This window comes from Xyrauchen texanus, chromosome 11 (genome assembly GCF_025860055.1).
Source record: "Xyrauchen texanus isolate HMW12.3.18 chromosome 11, RBS_HiC_50CHRs, whole genome shotgun sequence".
NCBI lineage: Eukaryota > Metazoa > Chordata > Actinopteri > Cypriniformes > Catostomidae > Xyrauchen > Xyrauchen texanus.
This window is the reverse complement of record NC_068286.1, coordinates 45,172,583-45,199,882: the sequence shown is the minus strand read 5'-3', so window position 1 is coordinate 45,199,882 and position 27,300 is coordinate 45,172,583. Positions and strand designations below refer to the sequence as shown.

The following is a 27,300-nucleotide window of genomic DNA, read 5'->3' as shown; positions in this document are numbered from 1 at the left end:
TGTATATTTAGCAAAATGTCTTTTGAGACTTACAGTTCGCTGAATGCATTCTTTTTGTTTTCCAGCCTGGAGAACATCTGGGATATTTCGGATTCTGAAGTGAACGAAAAATTAAGAAAGAAAAAAACTGAATATAATCATAGAACATACTCAGACCTTAAAGGGATAGTTCACCCAAAAATGAAATTTCTCTCATCATTTACTCACCCTCATGTCATCACATGTATATGACTTTCTTTCTTCTGCAGAACACGAATGAATATATTTAGAAGAATATCTCAGCTCTGTAGGTCCTTACAATGCAAGTGAATTGGTGCCAAAATTTTGAAGCCCCAGAAATCACATGGAGAATGGTGGGGCCATGCTGTGACTATGCACGCCCGGCCCCCAATTGGGCTAATCAGCTGAGGAGAGGGATAAATGAAGCCGGATGCAGCAGTTCGAGAGAGAGAGAGAGAGAGAGAGAGAGAGAGGCACACGCAGCTGCCGCAGTTTTCATTAAACACTATTTTGATGGTTCGTCCTGTTCCCGCCTCCTCCTTTCCCATTTTAAACCCTGTTACAGCAGCTTGAAAGTAATCCATATGACTCCAGTGTTTAAATCCACACCTTCAGAAGTGATATGATGATATGGGTGAGAAACAGAGCAATTTCACATTCTTCATGCATATTGCCCCCTACTGGGCAGGGAGAAAACTGGAGTCGTATGGATTACTTTTATACTGCGTTTATATGCTTCTTGGAGCTTGAAAATGTTGGCACCCATTCACTTACATTGTATGGACCTACAGAGCTGAGATATTCTTCTAAAAATCATAATTTTTGTTCAGCAGACGAAAGAAAGTCAAACAGATCTGAGATGACATGAGAGTGAGTGAATGATGAGAGAAATTTTATTTTTGGGTGCACTGTCCCTTTAAATATAGAATTGCAGGGAAATGCTACATACAGTTAATCATACACGGTAAACAGCAATATGTTTTTTCAACACTTTTAAAATGCTTTTGAAAGCTTTATACATATTTTGTTAATACCCGTTTTATAAAATATGTTCTTTAGCGATCATTGTTGGTGTTAGGATGAACTTTGTAGATTTTAAGGAGATATGAAAGGTGGACGAAAGGTCCGAGATGTCAGTCTGCGCACTGTGATATTGTCTTGATGGTTCTTGTTTGTAGAATCAAACCAAGAAAATCCAAAATCCCAAATATGTTCACTTAGATCAAGCAGTGGTCAAAGCAGATTCTCAAGTATTTACAGTAGAAAAGTAGGTCTCTAACTTAAGGTGAAGTATCTCTTCAGTTCTTGCGTAAAATGTTACTTTTTTCTACATTTCTTTGCTCAATGAATAAATGAAATTTGTAATGATTAGTTTCAGAAATTTTTAATCTCTTTCTATATTAAATGCACTGGGAAATGGCTTAGTGTCTTTGTCCACCAATGTACTCAAGCCAAAGTCCCAAAATACTGTTTGATCTTAAATGTTTGAAATGTCAGTACCTTTGATACAAAAAAAGGGGGGTTGAAAACTTGAGCTGGAATCATACATTTTTCACCAGTACAGCCAAATTACAGATCCTGTTGAGCACTTTAATAGTCCAGCTGGAAGTGTGTAAATCCGGCAAGTCATTTCTTAAAATGCATGTTTCAGTACAGAACGGTGTTCAATTCCACACAGAGTCTCTCAATCTGTCAAGTTTTTTCTTGCATTCCAAAAATCATATTTGTGAATTTAATTCAGTGCAATGAACTTTTTGGGGGATATTCCAATATTCTGCATTCTGAAATCGGATGTTGAAACTTCTCTCTTTCTTATGGCCGACCATGTGGCTCTGAATGTGGTAAAGATCTCCAGGGTCATTAGATCACCCATGTCCTGAGACTCAAGACATTTGTACTGACAGGGTCACATTGGATTCCACTGGAACATGGAGGCTGTGTGAAAGTTATAATAAAACATTCAGATCAAGAAGGTTTGTTGTGTTCTTTGTAGAGGACATAAAAGTAAGAATTGGTCTTAAATGTAACTAAAGGTCTTTTATGTAATAACTTGTGGTCCTAAATATAATTAAGCCCTATTTATTATAGTTTTAGGACCTAAATGAAATAAAGGCCACATTTTACTTTAGGACACTGTGGCAGGGCAGAGGGCGGGGCCGGGTCGTGATCCTACACACCCGGTCCTGTATTAGGCTAATTATGCCTCCGTGAGGGATAAAAGTCGACTGCAGGGGATCATGCGGGAGAGAGAGATCATTAACGGAGGCATAATTAGCTTAATACGGGACCGGGTGTGTAGGATCACGACCTGGCCCCGCCCTCCGCCCTGCCACAGACACATTTACTTGCCATTAGTTTTTAAAATGTTCTTTTATTTTTCAAATTAAAATGTCCACTTTGAATGGATTAATCAGAGAATCTTGTACTATTTTATTTGATCTTTATTTTATCCAAATTATAATATTACATTATCAATAACTACCACTGTCCTTAAAACAGAACTCGACATTTTCTATAGGCTAAAATATAAAGGCCTATTAACCCCTTTCCTATTTTCAGAAAAATATGAATTTAAATATTTTTTTGTTTTTTTGGATTTTCGCTCCAATTTGGAACGCCCAATTCCCAATGCGCTCTAAGTCCTCGTGGTGGCGTAGTGACTTGCCTCAATCCGGGTGGCGGAGGACGAATCTCAGCTGCCTCCGTGTCTGAGACCGTCAATCCGCACATCTTATCACGTGTTTTTGTTAAGCGCGTTACCGCGGTGGAGCGAACAGGAAAAAGTATAAGCAGGGCTTAAATAAAATAGGCATAAAGTAAAATAATACATGATACACATTAATCTGCATAATTTGTTCATGCTTCAGTGCATTGCTGTGAACTGGAGTAGCCCATCATGCATTACTAACCACAGATTCCACACCTTGCTTAAAAAAGACAGAAATGCAGAAGATAAATGATGATAAAGATTACTTGGTTGTTATTTGAGTCATTGAGGGTTTGAATGGCAGAAACAGTTTTTGTCAAAGCGTAACTATGGCTTGAGTTCGTAGTCATGATGTTAAACTTTATTAATGATGTATATACAATATATGTAACATTGTTATGGTTTTATGTTTAAATTTGCCGCCACACACACACACACACACACACACAGACACACACATTCACTGACACACACACACTGACATACACATGCACATACACACACGCACTGACACACACACACACAAAAAACACACACACACACACACATACACACGCTACATACTCACACATACACACACATACACACACACACATACACTGACACACATACATTGACACACACACATTGACACACACACACACATATGTTGGTCTACATATCATTATGAGGACTTTCCATAGACATAATGATTTTTATACTGTATGAACTATAGATTCTGTCCCCTAAACCTAACCCTCACAGAAAACTTTCTGCATTTTTACATTTTCAATAAAACATTATTTAGTATGTTTTTTAAATTATGGGGACACTACAAATGTCCTTATAAACCACATTTATAGCATAATACCCTTGTAATTACCAGTTTGTAACCTAAAATAATAAACCACCCAAACCCGCCCACACGCACACACACACACACACACACACACACACACACACACATACACACTTTATCCTATGTACCATTATAAACTGAGTTCTGTATTTAACTGTAATGTTCATTTCTGTGCCTGAGCTTATGTGCTTAATTCCACTGTCCAATGTATGTCTTCGCTGCTGAAACAAGAACTGTCAGTAAAACCTTTTAAACTAATTCCTGCCTCCAGCCTACGTTCTGACCGGCACCCGAGAGCAAGAACTATAGCCACATAAGCACATGTGGTCCTTCCTTTCACACAGTTTGTGTGTGTGATACACACACATAAACACCAACCCAGGAGGGAGAGAGAAGACTTATAGCGCTCTTGTCCCTCATCCCGCTTTAAACACCTCACCATATATAAAGTTAAATATCTATAAATGCTGTTCACACATGTTCTCATGTACACATAAACATATGGAGAAGTCTGCAAACTTGTGTTTGATGGGAACGAACAATAATGGATTCATTCCAGTAAACACCAAAAGCCATGTATACCAAAATTGAATACTACAAAATCCACAGAAAACACAACAACTAAATCTATTCATCGTTTTTTTGCTTGCTGCGCCTTGTTTTCAGCATCCTTTTCATTAGCCATCTTTGTTTAAAAATGAGTTTCCCATGGCTCCTCATAAAGCATATTAGTACACATAGTGCACACTTCATGTAAAACATGTGGTAAATGCATATTCATTGGTTGAAGGGTACGGCGTGGAAACGTAAATGGGTTCCAGGTGAATTACTCTCTTTGTGTCTTCTCATGAAACTGAAAAGTCTTTCACATCAATAGTCAATGGTCCCCTTATGTTGGTATGTATGATTATATAATGTCTTGTGAAGGATTTAGAACATTATAACTACATGAGTGTTCCCAAAACCATGTCCCACCAACACCACCATCACCAATCAACACAAACTCAGAGCACAAAAAACACCAGATGTACACACAAAAACCTAGACCATGCTTAATGTACTCATTTTTATTTGTCTTATGCATACACACTCTAAATCACATGCACACCGGTCTATCTATAGTGTGTGTTAGCAAGAGTAAATTGCTAACACACACTATAGATTATCACAAATACAGTAGTTCTTTCAGGCAGCTCCAGACTGGAGGGGGCTGGGATGTGTGCACCCTGCCCTGCTCAAAGACATCATTGTGGGAGCAGTATTTATAAAACCAACACCTTCTGCACTCTGTTCCTTCTACATCTTCATTTAGTACCCTCTCCGTCTCTTCAACCCTCCATCATGAGAGCCGTACGCAATGTTGCTCTCCTTCTGGGCTGTTTTATTTGGGCCATCAATGCTCAGGTTCAGAGCAGCCAAAGCAACAGTAACCAAGGCAACACTAACCAGGGGAACAGCGTCAACCACATTGACAGCACCCACAACAGCCGAAAGCAGATCCAGCCTCAGCCAAAAGGAAGCATCTGGGATGAGCCCATTCGCTTCAGCACCAAAGCAAAGGATGCATGCAGCATGGTAATATCTGGTCACAGCAACTTCACCAAGCTTCGTGTCTCCTGCAAGAGCAAGGGCAAGTCTTACTGGTGCGATTTCCTGGGCAAACCTAACTTGTGTAGAGCGTACAACAGCAACCCACGGCACTACTTCAATCAGATAATGTGGGACTTGAGAAAGCTCCATAACGCCTGTCAGGGACCACGGGTCTACAAGCCACAGATGTGCCGCTCTGCATCAGATGAGGTCCAGATGGCTTTCCACGTTTCCTGGCCCAAAGTCTCCATACCGAAACCTACCCAGGCACCTCATGACAGCAGCCAGAGCCAGCAAAAGCAACAGCAGCAGACCACCAAGTCCACTACCGCCACCACAACAACCACCACCACCAAACCTCCCACCCAAAAGCAGCAGCCTAAACCCCAACAACCAGCCAGACCGGCAAAACCAGCCTCCAGATCATCCAAGCCCTCTATTTCTAAGCCTGTTTCTCCACGTAAGCCTGCCAGGACCACCACAGTAAGACCTACAGTGGCAGAAGAGAGCCATGCCACCAAGCTGGCACAGGAATACTGCTGGAAGAGTTTACAGGGCATGTGTGCGTACGTCATTGACTGGTTCCAGAATTAATCACCACCTCTGGTAAGCACATAGACAATATTCTGTTATATCATACTAATAGAAATGAATCAGTCAACACTTGTGTGATAGACAAAACAAATTGTAAATCATGAGAAAGTAAGGATCAACTGTAAAATGTTGAGTTTTCTAAACAGGAAGCATCAACAAACGACATAAAACGAATTCCTGGAAAAGGTCTGCTTTAAGGACTAGCACTAGACTAATATAGTGTATACCTAAAGTTTTTAGGATGAAAAGCTATAACTTATACCATGATCAATGGAAACATGGGAAATGCTTCACATTGCAAGTCTTCTCAAAGGTGAAGCAAACATTACTGTCTTTATATTCTCGTTCATGTTTGACTCATTCTTCTCTTTTCTCCATTCTGTAGGTTTACAGAGATCAGTTTCTCGGACCACCAGTCAAATCTTTCTTCAAGTGAGTGGGGCCGTTTGTGCGCGTGTATGTGTGTGTGTATGTGTGTGATATATGGTCATGACTGTATGAGTTTATGTGTCTGTGTATCTATGTATGTGCCAATGGAAAAGAGGAAGATTTTGTGTATTGAAGCAACTTTTTTCTTCTCTTTTTATGTGGTGAAAACGGAAAAAAGGAACTTGTGAGATTTCTGTTAATAAACCCTCTTTCGTATGTCTCTGTGTCTCAATAGTGCTGTCCTCCACATCCTAACAAAAACCATGTTTCATTTTGCGTGTGCTTTCTTACTCAGAGTTTTGGGCACAGAGTGCAATATAGCAGTTCAGATTCTTCATTAGGATGTCTTGGGTGAAAATAATAAAGTGTCATTTGTCTCCAAACATAGTTATGTAGTCTCATATCAGCAGCTGAAAAGAGAAATTTACAAACGTTTAACATTTCTCTTAATCCATTGATCCCATGGTGAATTAATAATTGCAATGCACAAGGAAATTTGACTTTTCTTTGTGTAACTGAAGCTCAAACAAAGCTCCTGTGTGCATATACCACAATAAAATATTTGATTGAACATATTTACATTTACATTTATGCATTTGGCAGACGCTTTTATCCAAAGGGACTTACAGAGCCCTTATTACAGGGACAATCCCCCCGGAGCAACCTGGAGTTAAGTGCCTTGCTCAAGGACACAATGGTGGTGGCTGTGAGGCTCGAACCAGCATCCTTCTGATTACCAGATTACCAGTTATGTGCTTAGACCACTACACCACCACCACTCCGTCATGGGACAAGTGTTGATTAATGTTACCTTTGGTAAGGCTTTATAAGGGTTCATTAATGACTAATAAGTCATTTACAAATGTATTATACGGTGCATTAATTAAGTATTCAGACCCCTTCATTTTTTCACATTTTATGTTGCAGCCTTATGCTAAGATGCTTTAAATAATTGATTTTTTTTTTCACATCAATCTACACTCCATACGTCATAATGACAAAACAAAAAACACATTTTTGATAACTTTGCAAATGTATTGTAAAGAAAAAACTGAAATATCACACTGACATTAGTGTTCAGACCCTTTGCTATGACACTTGAAATGTAGCTCATGTGCATCCCATTTCTCTGGAACATCTTTGACATGTTTCTACACTTTGATTGGAGTCCACCTGTTGCAAATTCAATTGATTGGGCATGATTTGGAAAGGCACACCCCTGTCCATATAAGGTATCACAGCTGTAAATGCATATCAGAGCAAAAACCAAGCCATGAGGTCATAGGAACTTCCCGCAGAGCTCAGAGACAGTACTGTGTTGAAGCACAGATCTGGGGAAGGCTACAAAATTATTTGGCAGCATTAAAGGTTCCCAAGAGCACAGTGGCCTCCATAATTCTTAAATGGAAGAAGTTTGGAACAACCTGGACTCTTTCTAGAGATGGCCGCCCGGACAAACTGATCAATCGGGGGAGAAGGGTCTTGGTAAGAGAGGTGACCAAGAACCCGATGGTCACTCTGGTTGAGCTCCAGACATCATGTGTGAAGATGGGAGAAATTTGCAGAAAGACAACCATCACTGCAACACTCCACCCATCTGAGATGTATGGCAAAGTGGCCAGACGGAAGCCTCTCCTCAGTGCAAGACACATGAAAGCTCTGCTTGGAATTTGCAAAAAAGCACCTAAAGGACTCTCAGACACTGCGAAACAAGATTCTCTGGTCTGATATAACGAAGATTGTTGAACTGTTTGGTCTCAATTCCAAGCAGAGAACCAGGCACCATTCATCACCTGCGCAATACCATCCCAACAGTGATGCGTGGTGGTAGCATCATGCTGTGGGGGTGTTTTTCAGCAGCAGGGACTTGAGGACTGGTCAGGGATGAAGGAAAGCTGAACACAGCAAAATACAGAGATATTCTTAATGGAAACATGGTCCAGAGTGCTCAGGACCTCAGACTGGTCTGAAGGTTCACCTTCCAATTGGAAGCACACAGACAAGACAATGCAACTGAACTGCTACTTCCAGAATGCACTATATATATATATATGTATTTAGTAAAACTACAATAAGGCTGCGACATAACAAAATGTGAAAATATGAATGAGGTCTGAATATTTTATGAATGCACTGGTAATCACTGATTTGCAGTTATAACAACATGGTTAATTTCATTACTTGCCAAAAAGTGTGTATTTTAACTTACATGTAATAAAGGCTTAATAAATACACTTATTTAAATTTGTTCCAATCAGAAAAATAAAATGCCCAAATTCATGGATTACGTCACAATGCAGCAAAAATAGACTATTATAGTTTGATCATAAAGGAGGGATTATGCCACTTTGCTTGTCCGCTTTTTGTTTAATTTCTGTTAATGTCTTGAGTCTTTACACACATGTTTTGTCACTTTTCTCCTTAAGCTGATGTCAGTAGAATGGTGTCCGAACTAAACACTTTTCACCTAATTTCTTCATGCTCATTCACAACATATATCATATTGTAAAGACCATTTAATCACACAGAGCTTTATGTATTTTCTAATGTTGACAACTACATAATAAATGCTTAATATGTGTCCACTTTACATTATGGGACATTTGCATTGGTTACTAATGTTGAGTTACTGTAAGCTTTTAACATGTGTCATAAAATGATTTATTGTTTGGCAAGTGTTGCGTGAAAGTTATGCATATCAATGATTTATAATGCATTTGTAAATGATTTATTAGTCATTAACGGACCCCTTTATAAACCTTTAACAAAGGAATAATTAACGTAAAGTGGTACAATTTTTTCTTTCTTTAGGTCCTTTAACTCTCAGTCATGATTTTTGGTTTTGATTTTGAGTGCATGTGTTTCTCTGTAGCCAATTTCTAACCCCCTGCCCTCGAAAGAGGCCTCCATTCATTCAACTACACTGAACGTTCCACCAATACATATACACAACACCTCAGAAAGATAGTCCTTGCACTAGTTATTTTACTTTATATTATATTATTACCCTTGGTTAATTGTAAAGCATTTTAAATTGATATTGACATGGGTGAGGAGTAACAGTTCAGCTACTATTTAGGCCACAAGGATCACAGGTACCCCTCACCCTCCTCATGCACACTAACAATGACCAACAACATGCAAACATCCCAGAACATATAACGACAAGACTACATGGTGCAAGTACATGTAGTGTAACCCTAAATAGTATATAGCACATTAGACTACTATTACCTACATGGAATTTGTGTCTACCCATGACTATTAGCTACATGGAATGGGTGTTTTTACGCAAGAAACCTGTAGTGCAAGAATGCATCTGTTATGAAGCTCAGGCCCGGGGACACTACAGGTAATGTGAGTAAGTGCAGCCCTCCAAAATGCAAATATTTGAATACATTTTTTGTGTAAAGTATGGTATGTGTCTATTTATTTGCTGTCCCTAAAACTTGTAAAAAGAGTCTGGCTATTTACATAGTTAAATATCTTGAAACTTGAGAAAATATTAAATGTAATAATCTTTAATAATATTTCTCAGAGCGGGGTCTGTTGATTGTGAATGGTCTGCGTGTGTGTGTGTGTGTGCGGAGTGTAAAAGAGACTGTAAATGTATTGAGTGCGTACTTTTGTTTTTATACCACTGGTAGATCTTGTCACATTTTGTTTATACTGTAATACATCACAATACTGAGTGTGTATTTATCACTTTGTGGGGACCAAATGTCCCCATAAGGATAGTAACACCCGAACTTTTTGATGTCATGGGGACATTTTTTCGATCCCCATGAGGATAACAGCTTATAAATCATACTAAAATTAGTTTTTTGAAAATGTAAAAATGCAGAAAGTTTTCTGTGAGGGTTAGGTTTAGGGGTAGGGTTGGGTTTAGGGGATAGAATATAAAGTTTGTACAGTATAAAAACCATTATGTCTATGGAAAGTCCCCATAAAACATGGAAACCCAATTGAAAGTATCTTTATTGATCACTGATTCTCATATTTGTGATTGGAAGATTATCGAATATGATGAAAATCCCAGAAAGACTCAAACCAGCCATTCACTTCCATTTTAAGTGCCTCACGGTTACCCAGAATCTTTTTTTTATGGTAATCAACATTATGCCACAAATGCTGTCGATTGAGCTTAACTTGTATTGAACCCAGAACATTCCTTTAAGTTGGGAGATTATTGTTTAATGTTTCAAAGAGTAAATTACATTTTATTATTAATGCATAAATAAAGCTGTATTAACTAAAAACTCTATTAACATGCCGATGAGTCAAACTAAATGAGATACTGAAGATTAATATGAATTTAGTTAAAAAATTCAGAGATTGGCGTTTTCATTTATACATCATAACCAAACAAAAGGGATATCTGATTCATCACAACTAAGACGTGTTTATATTGCACTGAATGGGAGGCCATGAATTCAATATTCCTGATAAAAATGTCAAACAGTGCTGCGCACCCACGTACACATTCTCACATTTGGTCGGAACTGAAATTGAGAGGAAGAGAGGCAAATCTTAAAGAGATAACTCCTACATGATATTAGCTCATGAACAGCTCTTATGCACCACAGCAAGGGCCGTTTCTAGGCATAGGCTAACTAGGCGATTGCCTAGGGTGCCACCTGCTGGGAGGGTGCCAAAGAGAAGAGAAACTTGTACATCAGATCTGAAGAATTAGAGTCATCATGCTGGGCTCTATGAAACACCACCAGAAATGCAGAAATGCATTTCATAGAACTACACAATTCCAATTTCTTTGAAGGCAGGAGTGAAAAGGCATGTCTACACTTGCGAGACATTCTCCAAAATGCCCACAGTGAAGAATTACAAGCCAAACGGGCTAGTTTACAATTTCACTATCTCAGCATGCCAAATGATATGGCCGTTTCATCCTTACTTCACCAGAATGAGCATGCAATAAAACAGGCCCATCATTTCCTTTACTAACCAAAAACAATTAGCATAAAAATATTGTGTATAAACTATAATTTCATGGCATTATAAATAATAATAATAACACATTATATATATATATAAAAAGAATTTTCACTATTGTCAGTTTTACTCAATCATCCCATGTTCACATTACTCCAAAAATAAATGTAACTAAGGGAACTTAAATCAACTGTCAGCTTTACTTAATGCATTTTTGTTGGGACAACATGAATCCATTTGGTATTTTAAACTGAAACTGGACAAATGATTCCTAGTTCCCAGAGTAAATGTTAAAATTGTGTTATTTTATTACGTCTTTGTGCGGCACATGATGAATATAATGGGGGAGACTGGTTAGTGTTGAATGTTTTGCTTCGTTGAGATTTAGAAGAATTTCTGTTATGTTGTAGTTTTGGTGGTTACCATGGTAAAAAGAGGAGTTTGAGATTAGGTTGAAAACCAAAACATTGAGTATTCTACACATTTCTTTAGCTATTAAGCAATTGCTGTGCTAACCTTAGCATAGTGACCAAGTGCACTCACCAGCATGCTGACATTTCCGGTCACTATCAGATCATTAAAAGAGTTTAATTTGGGTGATTTGGACATGATTAACTTTGTAGTGTTTACCTGATTTACTTCGGTTTCCTCTACTTGAAATATTTAAGTTGAAAATACATGGCGTGGTGGGCTAAAGCGCATAAATGGTAATCAGAAGGTTGCTGGTTCGAACCCCACAGCCACCACCATTATGTCCTTGAGCAAGACACTTAACTCCAGGTTGCTCCGGGGGGATTGTCCCTGTAATAAGTGCACTGTAAGTCGCTTTGGATAAAAGTGTCTGCCAAATGCATAAATGTAAATGTGTATACCTACAGTACATATAATAAATTACATTAATGTATGTAATTAGAGTCTTTGTATTGAAGCAATACGGCAGTTATGGACGTCCAATCGCATGATTCAAACTAGGTTCGTTTTTGACAGTATCGCCCCTTCAGAGAGTTCAGAATGGTAATAAATGTCATGCAATGTACAGGATCAGGAACGCATTTCACATTTTCAGCGGTCAACCTATACGTCAAGTTAAGTTTCAGTCCAAACGTTAATATGGGAGTCAAAATGATACATTTATGTTTGTTCAAAAGGCTAACCTGAACTGCTCGTTTTAATATTCACTCAACTCATTGTTATAAACGAATCATTTAAAATCCCTCCAAGTTCAAACAGGACAGTTCTACCAACATTTTACAACATGCCCTACATCAGAACACATATACATATATTTGTCAGAAATGTATCAATTGACAAAACAACAAACACATACTGAAAGCTTAGATGGTCTGATTGCTTACATTCCAGAGTTTATTGTGAACATTATGGCAATGCAATATTAAGACTTTTTAATAGTAGCACCTTCTTCTTCAGCTTTTACTTATTAGCAGTAACCTTAAATTCAGAACCAACTTAAAAGAGAGGCTTACTCTTCTCATCGTCATTTCTTGTGGGTAGTTCTTCATAATTGTGCACATCACAGCCAGTATGTTTATTAATATGTGTGTGGAACATTATTGAAATGCCCCTGATCCCAAAAGAACATCAAACCTCTCCTTTAAATACCACCAATCTCGATTAAAACATGTTAATAATGGCAATAATGAGACATGTTACAATGATACACAAAAATGTCAAGTAGTTAGTGAGCATACAAACAATAAATAAGTGAAAAAATGGTTAAATACATATGAAATATTGCTTCAATAAGTAGAACAGAGTATTGGTCTTCTTTGTAAAATAGCTGGGTTAATAATTATTTTCATATTAAACTGTATAAAGCATGCAGTTTTATCTTTAAAATGTATAAAGCTTGCAATTTAATCTTTAAAATAAAATGAGCAGGACTTTCTTTTTGTGTGGAATTACCACAAGTCATACAAGTTTTAAAGCCAAATCTTGACGCTTAAGAAAAGTATTAACATTTTTCTCAAACCTTCAACATGAGATAGAGAAGGAATCTCTAAACAGTTGCGGGACCAACATTAACTTTAAAATTGATTTGTCGAGGACAATTTTTACATGCACTCAGATTACATGAAATCTGAATGCCTTAATGAATTAATTGCTTTTTTGAGTTCAGTAATGCTGTGCTATAAGGTGTATGTTCACACTTTAGATTTTTTTGGGGGGTGGTGTTTTAGATTCAGAAGGGGACTGGGTCCCTGGTCCCATAAACCTGCCCTCTGAGATAGGACTCATAGTAACATGACTCCCATCATGACCCAGGCAGAGAGGCCAGCTGGGTTTATGCATCATCACCACCACACAGAAGCAGCAGGGCTTTACGGTAGTCACCTGAAGTATCACCCTACATTATCAAAAAGAGTATGAGAGAAGATTCTGTTAAGCACAAGATAATCAGATCAGGTTAGCTGCATTTCAGTTAGTGTGAAATAGAGAGTGTGACAGACACATGTATGCACAAGCATACCTGAATCATTTTGTGCAGAGAGGTGGCAAACATCTTGCGGAATTCGGCACGTATATTCAGCATGTCTACCTCACTGCGGGAAACCATGATCCTCATCAACGTCTGGTCCTCTGTGCCTGCCCCCTACAGGACACAAGTAGAGTTATAGCAACAGGGCAATACATATACCCAAATATTAAAGTGCAGCTCCAATCCTGAATCATTCTTTCCTCTGTGGAACCCAAAAGATGTTAGGCAGAATGTTAGTCACCATTCACTTTCATGTGAAAAAAGATGCAATGAATGTGAATGGTGACTGAGGCCAACATTCTGCCTTACATCTCCTTTTGTGTTCCACAGAACAAAACAAGTCATGCGGGAACTTTTCTACATTTGGTGAAAATATTTTCTGTACAGCTCTCACATAGAGACCATTCACTGTAACTCAAGGGACACTTCAGCACTATGGAGAGCGCAAGATGACTCTTCCCCGAGGACAAACCAAGCCAAAATATCGAACCAAGTCCAAATAGTGTGGAAGAGCCGTAACGGAGTTCAGTCATTTCAGTATTTCTAAAAAATTAGGCTAATCAAAAGAAATAACTCCCAGCATCAGAGCCACTGAAGACGCAGTGGACATGCTGGACTGGTAAACTGGCATACCGGGCATTTTCCCGGTGGGCCAACGCATTTTGGGGCCTAACAGGGGCGGACTGGCCATCGGGAGAACAGAGCGGGCCGGTGGGTTGTCCGCGTTAAGCTAAAATGAGCCGCCGCATTAAGCAGAACGGACCACAACAAAGCTAGCAAAGCAAGTACTGTAGCAATCATGTTCATGGCTGTGATGTAAACTAAAGGATATTGGTTATTTTGGAAAAATCGATTAGCCCTTTGATATCCCGCCCCAACTTCCTGTTTCAATAGAAATGAGTCAACAACTGATTGTCAAGCCAATTCATGGGTACTTAAGGCAAGGAGTGAACTGAAATGTTCGAAGTTGTTTAATCAAAATATTCTGACACAGACTCTCACCTTCATAGCATTGTAAAGACTCTCAGCAAAATAAGCCGGAACACTGCGGGCACACTTCACTGAAGGTGAGAGAGAAGAGATTGTGTAAGGAGACAAAAATGCCACATTCAGTACGTTTACACGCATATTCATCACGGAGCAATAGTGAATTTTTGCGCAGTAGAGCTAGTGTTCATATGCCTGTTCAAGTATATTAATATATATATATATATATATTAGTGCAATATATCTGAGTGAGAGAGATGCGAGCGTCTTACCCACTGCCAAAAGGACATCTCTCAGGCTTCCCGAGGTCTCTCTCTGGATGCTTTCTTCAATCTCGTAGCCTGACAGTTTTCTATACTCCTCAAACACTACAGACATACAGACCACCATTGACCAAATGAAAATGATTGAATAAATATAATGCAAACAACAGTGTTGTTTCCTGACATATATATGTGTGTGTGTATTCTACTAACCTCTCCTAAGGTGAGCAGCACTGCGGTTTCCCAGTAAAGTGATGAACTGGCCTTCATCAGTGCCATACTTCTGTTCTCCTGCAGTAAACAGAGTCTACATCCCACACAAACAATTATTACACTTCAGAAGCCAGACAAACGCACTTACACACAACAAACAGTAGATGGCAGAATTTCACAGTTTTCGACATACAATTGACCCCATCTGAATCATTAAGAAGCTAAAAAAAAATCAATCAGATGTAATTCAGCATTTTTAGTGCGAATAATTGTACACGCTTACCTGGGCATCACTTTGGATGAGGTCCTCTTTTATACCTTGCTCTCTGCTGGCCTATGGACATATAATAAAACATAAATTAATAGCAATATTTTTTATATAAATTACACTGTAGCTCTATTCAGTGTGGATTAAAAATCAAAACTTCTACTCAAAGCCTTTGTAAATGTACATAATTTCTTAATAACAGACATTCTGCTTTACTATCACAACCTGGGAACGTTTCACTCTTCTGAACATTTATTATTTTGTGTCTGTATTACAGTTCCTTTCTGTACACATGTAATTTGTATTATTCTGTGTCTGGCTGTAGAGTGTGAGCATACTTGGTCAATAAAGCTCCAATTGTCCGATCTCTTGACAGTACTTAGATGGGTGGGAATGGAAAGTTTTGAAGGAAAGAAAATAAATGAACATGTTAAGGGAGGAACATTTCAGCTCAAATAGGAATTCTGTCATCTTTGACTATTTTTTATGCACTTCTGACACAATCCCTGTGGGTAACGTTTGCTCTATGTAATCAAGAATGTTTTAAAAATGTACACATTTTGGGGATCCTTCCACAAGCTTCTCACAATAAGTTGCTGGAATTTTGGGCCATTCCTCCAGACAGAACTGGTGTAATTGAGTCAGGTTTGTAGGCCTCCTTGCCCACACATTTTCTATCAGACTAATGTTAGGGCTTTGTGGTGGTCACTCCAATACCTTTTATGGCTGTTCTGGAGCAGTGACTTCTTCCTTGCTGAGCAGCCTTTCAGGTTATGTCGATATAGGACTCGTTTTACTGTGGATATAGATACTCGTCTACCTGTTTCCTCTAGCATCTTCACAAGGTTCTTTGCTGTTGTTCTGGGATTGATTTGCACTTTTCGCACCAAACTATGTTCATCTCTAGGAGACAGAATGCATCTCCTTCCTGAGCTGTATGATGGCTGCTCGGTCCCATGGTGTTATTACTTGCATACTATTGTTTGTACAGATGAACGTGGTACCTTCAGGCATTTGGAAATTGCTCCCAAGGACTTGTGGAAGTCCACCATTTTTTTTTCTGAGGTCTTGGCTGATTTCTTTTGATTGCACTGAGTTATATCCACAGGTACACCTCCAATTCAGTACACCTTCTATCAGAATCTAATTGGCTGATTGTCTAAAGGCTTGAAATAATTTTCTGGAATTTTCCAAACTGTTTAAAGGCACAGTTAACTTAGTGTATGTAAACTTCTGACCCACTGGAATTGTGATACAGTCAATTAAAAGTGAAACAATCGGTCTGTAAACAATTGTTGGAAAAATTACTTGTGTCATGCACAAAGTAGATGTCCTAAATGACATGCCAAAACTATAGAATATTAATTAATATTAACCCTTAACTAATATTAAATCTTCGGAGTGGTTAAAAAATGAGTTGTAATGATTTTAACCTAAGTGTAGGCAAACTTCTGACTTCAACTTTGGGAAGACAAGGTTGGTGTGATTCTATCACACAGGTCTAATTTTAACACATGCAAATACATGTAACACATGCAAAGTGTTATGGTTATACTTCTGAAAGTGTGATGCACACTTGGGCTTTCATTTTAAAGGGATAGTTCACCCAAAAGCGAGCCAGTTGATTTTAGGTGAGAACAGACCAAAATATTGCTCCACATTCCACTGTCTATCTTGCCCTTGGAGTCTCTGGGCACGATTATGATTTCAAGCTTGATTACACTTCCTAGTACTTGATGCATGCAGTGCTAGATGGCGCTAGGAAATGTAATCAAGCATAAAATCATGATCGTGCCTTGAGACTGAAATGTCAAGATTTATAGTGAAATGGAGTTATATTTTGGTTTGTTCTCAACCTAAACCAACAGGATCGCATCAGAAGACATAGATTTAACAACTTGAGTTTGATGCATTATGTTTATGCTGACTTGATCTGCTTTTTGGAGCTTCAAAGTTCAGGCCATCATTCACTAGCATTGTATAGATGTACAGATCAGAGATGTTCTTCTAAAAATCTTCATTTGAGTTCTGCAGAAGATAGAAACTCATACACATCTGGGATGACATGAGGGTGAATAAATGATGAGAGAATTTTCATTTTGGGGTGAACTGTCCCTTTAAGTGTTTTACTGAACACATTGTTTATTTGAACAAACCAGGACATTATTTGCTGTGCGATTAACAGCATGGCATGTCCTGCATGCTCTTGCTAAAGCTTAAAAGTTGTACTTAACCTAGAAAGTACCTTTAAATGATAAATTCCTACAAATAGAATAAACAGATGAATTTGTTCAATGTGTAAAACCACATTGTTCATTGACTTTGCTTTTTGGGCAGACTTTAAAACAACGAACATATCACATTAAATGATGGTAAACACAAAAAATGACATGTATTTTTAATAGATTACATACTTGAAGCAAAATAACCAGCATCCTCTGGAAATGACCTCCAGTGTCACCAGTAACATCTTTCTCCAGGTCGTCATCATACTCTAAAATACACGCACAGACAGAGCCATCATCATCATCATCATCATCATCATCATCATGAGCAACATTCACAAAGCATGCCCATATTTCAAAAGTGGCAAGCACCAGAAAACAATCATAATACATAAACACAGTTACCTCGCTTATACAAGCTTTTGATCTCATTGACTTCATTAGCTGCTCTAGATGCCAAGATCTCAATCAATACTTTCTCATCAGTGCCCGCCCCCTATGACAACAAATACACAGGTAGAAACATATATACATCATGCATATATAAAACAGAATTCTGATACTATCTTTAAGCACAATGTATACTGAAGTTTGTACAGATGAACAAAAGAGTGTGTGTGTGTGTGTGTGTGTGTGTGTGTGTGTGTGTGTGTGTGTGTGTGTATATACTGTATATAAAACCTCTGGTGGCTGTTTATCTGTGTGTATGTGTACCTTAATGGCGTCCCGCAGGCATGTGACATCATACTTTATGGGAGGAGACAACAGAGCTACAATCAGAGTTTCAAACTTCCCACCAAGCTCTGATTTCAAATGATCCACCAAGTCCTGAAAAGAGTGGAAAAAAGCAAAAGAGAATGACCAAAGGGAGACAAGCTCGATAGGAACAAAGACAGACAGACAGAAAGAAGCACGTGTGAGCTGTTGGCATGTGTTAGTGTATGTCATTAACGCTTGTGATGTTACCTTTCCATGCAGGGTTTTGTACGCAGCTTTGATCTGTTGGCGCTGTGCATTACTGCGTGACGTCAACAGCTTCAGAATAGAATCCTCATCAGTGCCTGATGAACCAAAAATATCAATTCATGTTGACAAACATTCATTTATTCAACATCAATGAGGGACAGGGTCAATTAATCCATCTTCTTCCCTCCATCACTGACTCAAAGGTTAATACGCATACTGAATATTAACTGATATAAAACCAGCTGGCATGCAATCTGCAGCATGTTCATGTGTTGTGAAGGATGAGCAGTTAAAAACATAATTTAGGGCCTAATATGTCTAATTATAAGAGCATCCATTCACAGCCCTGCTAACTTTATCAGTTGTAGCTCAGTTGGTAGAGCGGGTCGGCCACTAATCACATTGGCGGTTCGAGTCCCAGCCCACATGACTCCACATGCCGAAGTGTCCTTGGGCAAGACACTGAACCCCACGTTGCTCCCAATGGCAGGTTAGCACCTTGCATGGCAGCTCTGCCATCATTGGTATGTGAGTGTGTGTGTGAGTGTGTGTGTGTGTGAGTGTGTGTATGTGTGAGAATGGGACACAGCGTAAAGTGCTTTGGTAACCTCTAAGGTTACCAAAGCAGACCATTAACCATTTCATTAATTTGCATGTGTATTGAACCTTGATATACAGTATATGTACGTGTTAGAGATTGACAAACTCACCAATTCCTTTCATGGCCTTGTAAAGAACCCCAGCATCATCATTGGCATTGAATCCACTGTGGGCCTTCACTGTACCAGCCTAACAGACAAAATGAGAGGTTTCCTATTGGGTTTCATGTTCTCTTTTTTTGCAGCTTATTGACTAATCCATGTATAAATCATGACCACGCCTAATGCAGTCAAAAGTAATAACTCACTTATAATTAAAAATGAAGGGGATATGAATAAAAACTTTTTTAACCCATGTACACGGTTCATTGGCGAGTCACACTTGTGATGTTCGCGGGTCAATAATGACCTGAACATACACTACCGGTCAAACATTTTGAAACGCTCTCATGATTTTAAAAATCTTTTGATCTTACGGTGTATGCTTAAATGTTTGAAATTAGTTTTGTAGACAAAAATATCATTGTGCCACCATATTAATTTATTTCATTATAAAACAAAAATTTACTAACAAAAAATACGTTTTTGAAATTGATGACTTGGACCAAATAATAAAGAAAAGCAGCCACTAAGTGCCCAACATATATGGAACTCCTTCAATACTGTTTAAAAGCATCCCAGGTGAAACCTCAAGAACACGTTTATATTTATTTTGATTTAGTTTAATCCCATATATAATCCCATTGTTCCATTTATATTATTACATAGTTTAAATGACTTTACTATTATTCTACACATGTGACACATATATTATATATATCTATATATATATATATATATATATATATATATATATATATATATATATATATATATACACATACACACACACACACATATATATATTTATTATATATTAAATACATATATAATACATGTTATATATATATAAATACATACATACATATACATATATATATATATATATTAAAAATATTTATTTAAATGTATTATATAATATATAAATACACACACACACACATACATATATATAAATATATAATATAAATAATATATATACATATACATCACACATATAATATCAAATATATATAATAAATTTTTTTTTTACTCCATGAATTTACATATAAAACAAGCAGAATTTATGTTATCTTCACTTCAATAATAAAAACCATTCATTTCAGTAAATTAAAATTGTCAAAACATCACATCTGCTGGAATAATTGTTTTTTACATGAAATAACAACTATGTCCAGTAGATGGCTCCAGTGCTCAATGCGTTGGCTGATCTCTATAAGCCAATGTTGTAACAAACTTAATTTCTACATATTATCACAAGTTATGCATTAGATATACATTTAGACATTATAAACAAACTATTATTTAGTCTTATTCAAGTCTGTTTCTGTGTGTTCAGATAATTAGTGGAATAAACATCAAGTCTTGTACCACTCAGATAAAGGACACCATTTTTGTTAAAGAAAAAATAAAGGTAAAAAAAAGATCCGAACAGCACACCAACCTTAACTCAGTCTCTCTCTTTAATAAGCGGAGTACTTTTATGTGCAGCAGTTTTCCACATGGAAACTTTGAGCAAGTACCGCAAAATCTTCCACAGTGTGTGTGGGAGGAAGGGGAATGATAACAGAAACTTGAATTTGGACACAAGCATTATATACAGAAGCCAAATTCAATATTTGAATTCATCCAGCTAGTTTTTTCTTCTTCATATTTCAGTCCGTTGGATCAGATTTGCTAATTGTCTGCATGTTTGTGAGCTAAAACGGACTCTAATCCTCTCAAATTACGGAAGTCATGGCCATTTCCTAAAAACATCTTTAAACTTTCAGCCGTAACTGATGTGATCACAGGGCTTGATATGAAAATCCTGTCAAAGATAATGCTGAATCTTAAGAGTGTGATCTTCTGTGCACATTTTGGATCATTTAATAATCTTGCAGACAACACTGAGTTGAGCATTTATATATTGGGTGTAAAACTGGTGTGTTTACAAATCCAAGGAGTCACAAGAGGAGATACGAGCACACACACACACACACACACACTGGTGACAACCCCCAGGGTGACAACCACACTAGTAACAAAAGCCCTCCGCAAGGTCTCATTATAACAAAATTAAACAAAAAAAGCCCCTCTCTGAACCACATTTTATTCACACTAGTTCAGAACCCACAGCTAAGCAATTTAGGATTGCTTTGTTTCCACGCTGTAAAAAATGTCTAATTTTGACTGTAAAAATGCTGAAAAAAAAACTTTAATTAAAGAGTATTAACAGTAGAATATACAGTAAAAATGTCATATATTTGAGAAGATAATACAGTAGTTTTTACAATAAAATGTTGTCAAAATTACATTTTTTTGAAGTATAAAGAGTGATTTACCTGTAATGAATGGTCAAAATGTACATTGATTAACAAGAGAGTACATGTACTTTTAACAGTGAATTATTGTTAATTAAAACCACAGGATTTACAGTGCATGAAGTCATTTCTATAAACAAAGACAGTGACAGAATGGGCCTATAGAGATCACTACAATGCCAAAGGTCAGAGGTTTTTATAAAATTCCCAGAAAACCTCCTAAAGATACCTGCAAACTTGTCTAATGTGTAGAAAAACCATAAAAGTGGCAACACTAAATCAGTTGCCATCTACCACACTCCTCCCAATTACCACTCACAGCTATTATATTAGATAAACTAATGACATTTAGTTGTTTTGGAGAGGTTATGAATTGTTCGTCTCCAGTCTAATGTATTGTCTCTGCCACAGGAATGTGTTGATTAACATGTCTGAATGCTTCATGTGATCATTTAAGATTCTGGGGTCAGCCATCTGAAATCTAGCGCCGGACAACAGAGATTCTGTCTGACACATGATGGCAACATCATGCGCTGTAAATTGAATATAAAGGATATTATTTATAAATCCAATAGAAGAGCTGACATGGCAAAAACACAAGCAGTGACACACATACACACGTCAAAGATGTGATCCACATTATTTTTGTCTGTTAAGTTATTCATAAATACATAAATCTTGAACACTACTGCGATGACCATGTTTTTCATTTTTGAGTTCAAAGTCATTTTGATATCTTTTCTAAGTCAATAAATAAATAAAAATAAAATAGTCTAGTAAAAGCTGACATTCTTGAAAAAAATAAATACTTTGTTTGCATAAGTAGTTGGAATAATATTTTATTCTTCTTTATTAAATATTATAAAAATATAAAATATAATATTTGAAAAAAAGTTGTCTGCTACATCAAAGTCAGGTGTTAAAAATATGCAGATTAGCTATTCTTTTGTCATGCGATTAAAAAAATAAATACAACATTAAACAGAGGACATCACGATTGAGTGACACGGTCATTAAATGTTTCTTCTTGATATTTGACACTCAAAGTTTCATGATATTTGTGGAAAAATATTTTGTTTATCTTTAAAACTATTAAACTATCATCTATTAAAATCAAGTCATTTTTATTTGTATTGTAATGGTGTATAATAAGTTCACTTCCCTTTGTGTTTATATACTGTAGAATTAACTTCACTATTTAATGCCAGTAGACTTATCTCAGATATGCTTTTAAAAAGTTTTAAATAATTGTAATGGACTAAAATTCATGTCAAACAACACATCTTAAGTAAGGAATATTAGAACTTATTCTTGGCCAAACACTTAAACTTATTCCTGCACATAAATGCATAGATACCTGCACTTCAATTGCACATGCACAATGAGAAATAAAATTGTGTTAACAGGGTCCAACTTGACCAAAGGGGACACAGATCACCCTAATGGTGACATCACACGAAACAACTAATTGCAACAAAACAACATAAATACTACAAAAGTGCTAAAACCTCTACAAATAATTAATAACAACTAATTAAATACCCTCATGTGTTCCCATTGGCCAAGGAAACATAATTAAATCCTTCAAGTGCAAGGCATTGTGGGTATATCAATTAGTCCTCAACAGTTTGAGATATACTTAAAATCTTAAGCCTATGGATTTTTAAGAAAAATAAGTTCAAGTAACTTAGATATTTGAGTTATGAGACTGAAATTTGACATTTCAATTAATTACATTTATTTTTTGGATTATCACAGCCTGGGATATGTTAATGATTAGCAGCAACATTGATTTTGACGCATTATAATTTTTTGTGCATTAAACACACACACACACACACACACACACACACACACACACACACACACACACACACACACACACACACATATATATTATTTTCCACTTTCACTGACTTAGATTTTTTTAACCAACATCAGTCCTGATCATAACTACCAAATATACCTTCATTTTTCAGGGTTTTAACCCTTAAAATGCCAGTTTGTTTAGATAATGCCAATGTTGTTTTCTCACACGCACACACACACACTTCTAAATACAAACAAAACACACTCTGACATCCATACAAACACAATTTTAGCTGCATCATTTATTCAATTGGCCTGCAGTGCTCTATAATACAGTAAACAGAAAATAGGGGAAAGTATGTATTTGCTCCACAGGCTAAACATGAGAAAATTGGTGCTATCTGGTGGAAAATATAACAAATTAAAATTTTGAAGCCAGGGCTCTGGAATGAAAGTATATTATCAAATAATTTGTGATTTTATGCTTTAATAGCTCTGGGATAAAACATTGGAGTTTTAATGGGTTTCAATGGGGACATTTTTGTCCTATTTCGTGTACACAGTGTGTTATAGATGTATTATAGGAACTGAGGTTGAAATATCAAAATTCCCCAAAACATACACACCTTTGGCAAAATGTATACCATTTGCATTAACACAGCCAAAATGACCAAAAAAAAACAAAAAAAAAAACAAAAGTGAAAAAGACAAAAATGTCCCGAAGGCCACACAAGGGTTAAAGCTGTCAATTGGAGCAGTGGAGTCATGTTACTCAGTCTCTCCTCATACAATGGAAGTAAAACAACATATTTAAACATATCCAAATACATTGAAATGAAAGCCACACTCATTTACCTACACTCAAGAGTGGTTTCCAACCTGTCTGGTTTCAACAGCTCAAAATAACAACATTACAATGCAGTGCTAATACCCTCACATCCCAAATTCTGTACAGTTGTTAAAGAGTGAACGATTGGCCTGATTGCCAACCAGCAACAAGGACCCTTGCAACATCCCAATTCCCAGCCAAACTTCACAACACACTGTGCAAAGAAGAATGAAAAATAAGCGCATTGCATGTTAGCTTTTTACTTTCCCATTTATGAAACTCGTATTATGTAGGCTACAACGCTGGCGGAAACAATGCATGAAGTTTACGCCCTTTTGGTTACTCGGACCGCACAAATGAGTCATCGCAGCGCTCGTGCATTACTACAACCCCCCCATTTCCGCTCAGTTCCCGACCTCAATCTGAAATTGGTTAAGACCCCAAAACATATGGTGTTAAACCATACCACCGTTTCCAAAAATAACTCCAGATATGCGCTGCCAAAAGTTGTTTCTCTTTACGGCTATACAAACAACACGAGTAAAAGGACTAATTTACTGCTGACTCCCTTTAACCTATTTGTTCAAATATTTGTTCAGCTGTGCCAGTGGGCATCGACCACTGTCGGAAAGTCTGAAGTATTGCACTATTGAACTGACAGCGTGCCGATAATTCCTGTCGTTTTAGAAATGATCAGACTTTTATTACAACAGTAAAAAGATAACTTACCATCTCTGAGTTGAAGCACGTAATAAAACCTGCAAAAATTTAAACATACAAAATATATTCCATGATACAGAATATGATTATGGAAAATAATAATAATAATATCACATATATATATATATATATATATATATATATATATATATATATATATATATATATATATCTTTTTTTTATTAAGATAATAATGATAATAATAATAATAATAATAATAATAATAGCCTAATAAAATAGTCTGACATCCGTGAGCAATTTAGAGAATCAGAGAAAAGTAAAAAAAATATATTGAGCAACAGGTAGGGTAGCAGCTATCTGTTTAGCCTACCGTAAAAAGTAAGTAAACGTTTTAGGTTTTGAAAGAGTTTAAAAGCGTCAGTTTTTCATTACACTTACCGAGCGAGGAGTGTTTCACTTTCGGGACAGATGACTGTAATACAGACCGAAGCAGAAGCAGCAATGAGGAACGAAGAGGACTAGAAGGAGGATTAAACTTGGCCGCAATCAAAGTGTTGAGCCACACCCTGGCAAGCGAACCGGTCTCGTGACTTATGGGTAATGTCGTTTTTTTTGCTTTCTTTTTATATTTCAAATATGTAACGTGCACACGACACCAAATAAATCATAGTTCAGCATTACAGTGCATTACAGAATAAAGAGTACAGAACCATTATCAGCAGAACTTGATGAACTTAAAAGTCATCTCACAAAAAGTGTGCATTACAGTTGCTATACTTTTTGGTTTGTGAAACCTGATGCCATAGTCCCCCACCCTGTTGGTCAACACAATAGCCCAATTGGTGATCTAATATATCTAATAAGATGAATACAGACAAACATACCAGCCTATTTGCCAGTCAACACACTTACTACATTGTACTTGGATAGTAACCAGGGGCTGTATTGTAGAAATATCCTGTCTTAAAGGAATATTTCGGGTTCAATAAAAGTTAAGTTCAATTGACAGCATTTGTAGCATAATGTTTATTATCACAAAATTTGTTTTGACTTGTGTCTCCTTTTCTTCTAGGTGACTTACTTACAATGATAATATGCATGTAAACATGATGTTAGTGTGATATAACCACTTACTATTCTTATCTGTGTGAAGTTAAAACCAATTTTACAACTTTGTTGCCATGACGATGTAATGTAAAAAAAAAAAAAAAAGAAAATTTAAACAACTTTGCAGCTCAAATAATACATGCATTTTAACAGATTAATTATTGTGAGAGCTTTTATAAAATTATAAGCTTCAAATTTCAGCTTTTAAAGCAGAGGTTCTCAAATTGATTTGGTCACACACCCCTATGAAACTAAAAAACGTTCACGTTTGTTTACATAAGCGCATCGAGAACGCACCTGACACTGCTACATGCTTTGTGCCCTTTGCGTTGCAGTGCATGCCCAAAGTTTAAACAAGGCAGGAGAAAAGGCAGAGGTGAAGAAATTGCACACATTGGATCTTGCGTGTATTGTCACTATTTTTGCTGAATGCGTGAAAGTTATTTAAGAACGGGTCAGTTTTCCGCCCACCTTACAACACTGTGACAACCACTTCTTTAAAGAAAAAGAGGGATGAGTCAAACTTATTTTTTGTGGTCCATCCATCCATCTTCAAATTGCTTATCCGGGACCGGGTCACAGTGGCAGCAGACTAAGCAAAGCAGCCCATGTGTCCTTTTCCCTAGCCACATTCTCCAGCTCATCCTAGGGGATCCCAAGGCATTCCCAGGCCAGCCTGGTAAATTGAGAGCTTTGCCTTCAGGCTCAGCAACTTCACAACCACGGCCCAGTACAGCGACTGCATTACTGCAGCCACTGCACCAATACGCCTGTCGATATCATGCTCCAACTTGAACAAGACCCTGGGGTACTTGAACTCCTCCACATGGGGCAGCTGCTCATCCCCTAACTGAAGTGAACAATTCACTCTTTTCCAGCAGAGAACCATGGCCACAGATTTGGAGGTGCTGACTCTCACCCCAACTGCTTCACACTCGGCCGCAAACCACTCCAGTGCTGGGGGGGGGTCAAGCATGAGGATGCCACTTTGTCTGCAAATAGCAGGGATGCAATCCGGAGGCCCCCAAACTGGACACACTCCACACCTCGGCTGCGCATTGAAATCCTGTCCATGAATATCACAAACAAGATCGATGACAAGGGACAGCCCTGTCGGAGTCCAGCAATTACTGGGAAAATGCTTGACTTAATGCAGAGGATGAGGACACAGCCCTCGCAATGGTCATACAATAGAAAATGGGCATCTAGCACCCCAAGTCCTCCTCCTCCACAGAGTGAGTGCTGGTCATGTTTAGGAGTTCTCCAAGGTATTTCTTACACCGCTCGACTATATCATTAGGCAAGGCCAGCAGTTCTGCAACCCTGCCTTCCATGCCTGAGCTGTC

The 27,300-nt window shown here is 37.4% G+C and overlaps 3 protein-coding genes across 5 annotated transcripts in view; 2 read left to right on the top strand and 1 right to left on the bottom strand.

The window, feature by feature from the left end:
- The window catches only part of LOC127652071 (prominin-1-A-like), a 45,268-nt gene extending 43,142 nt beyond the window's left edge, over positions 1-2,126 (top strand). For both annotated transcript variants that reach the window (XM_052138127.1, XM_052138126.1), the window contains one exon: positions 66-2,126. The gene's annotated coding sequence lies outside the window, so the exon portion shown is untranslated. The remainder of the gene's footprint in view (positions 1-65) is intronic.
- A 2,730-nt stretch (positions 2,127-4,856) lies between these two features.
- Positions 4,857-6,768, top strand: LOC127652083 (fibroblast growth factor-binding protein 2-like). Of its 2 annotated transcripts, XR_007971659.1 has the most exons (3): positions 4,857-5,741; positions 6,115-6,161; positions 6,337-6,768. XR_007971659.1 is itself a non-coding variant. In XM_052138144.1 (2 exons), the coding sequence occupies exon 1, from the start codon at positions 4,887-4,889 to the stop codon at positions 5,727-5,729; it is 843 nt and encodes a 280-aa protein (XP_051994104.1). In that variant the 5' UTR covers positions 4,857-4,886; the 3' UTR covers positions 5,730-5,741; positions 6,115-6,768. The 2 variants fall into 2 exon arrangements, 1 of the variants encoding a protein (XP_051994104.1); XM_052138144.1 differs by having other exon boundaries at positions 6,115-6,768.
- Positions 6,769-12,429: 5,661 nt separating this feature from the next.
- On the bottom strand, positions 12,430-25,490 carry LOC127652089 (annexin A5-like). The gene is made up of 13 exons (XM_052138151.1): positions 25,286-25,490; positions 24,896-24,924; positions 19,238-19,316; positions 18,528-18,622; positions 18,276-18,389; positions 17,967-18,057; positions 17,751-17,830; positions 15,352-15,402; positions 15,069-15,162; positions 14,865-14,960; positions 14,608-14,666; positions 13,597-13,719; positions 12,430-13,473 (listed from the first exon to the last, which is right to left on the bottom strand). The coding sequence occupies exons 2-13, from the start codon at positions 24,896-24,898 to the stop codon at positions 13,411-13,413; spliced, it is 948 nt and encodes a 315-aa protein (XP_051994111.1). The 5' UTR covers positions 24,899-24,924; positions 25,286-25,490; the 3' UTR covers positions 12,430-13,410.
- Between the last annotated feature and the right edge of the window lie 1,810 nt (positions 25,491-27,300).

Bases quoted from the DNA above. Each gene is read 5' to 3' on its own strand.
- LOC127652083 (XM_052138144.1), top strand. From the start codon at position 4,887: ATGAGAGCCGTACGCAATGTTGCTCTCCTTCTGGGCTGTTTTATTTGG.
- LOC127652089 (XM_052138151.1), bottom strand. The intron at 18,058-18,275 runs GTACACATACAC...TTGTTGTCATAG, and splicing joins GCCTGCGGGACGCCATTAAG to GGGGCGGGCACTGATGAGAA. The intron at 13,474-13,596 runs GTATGCTTGTGC...TTGATAATGTAG, and splicing joins CTCTGCACAAAATGATTCAG to GGTGATACTTCAGGTGACTA.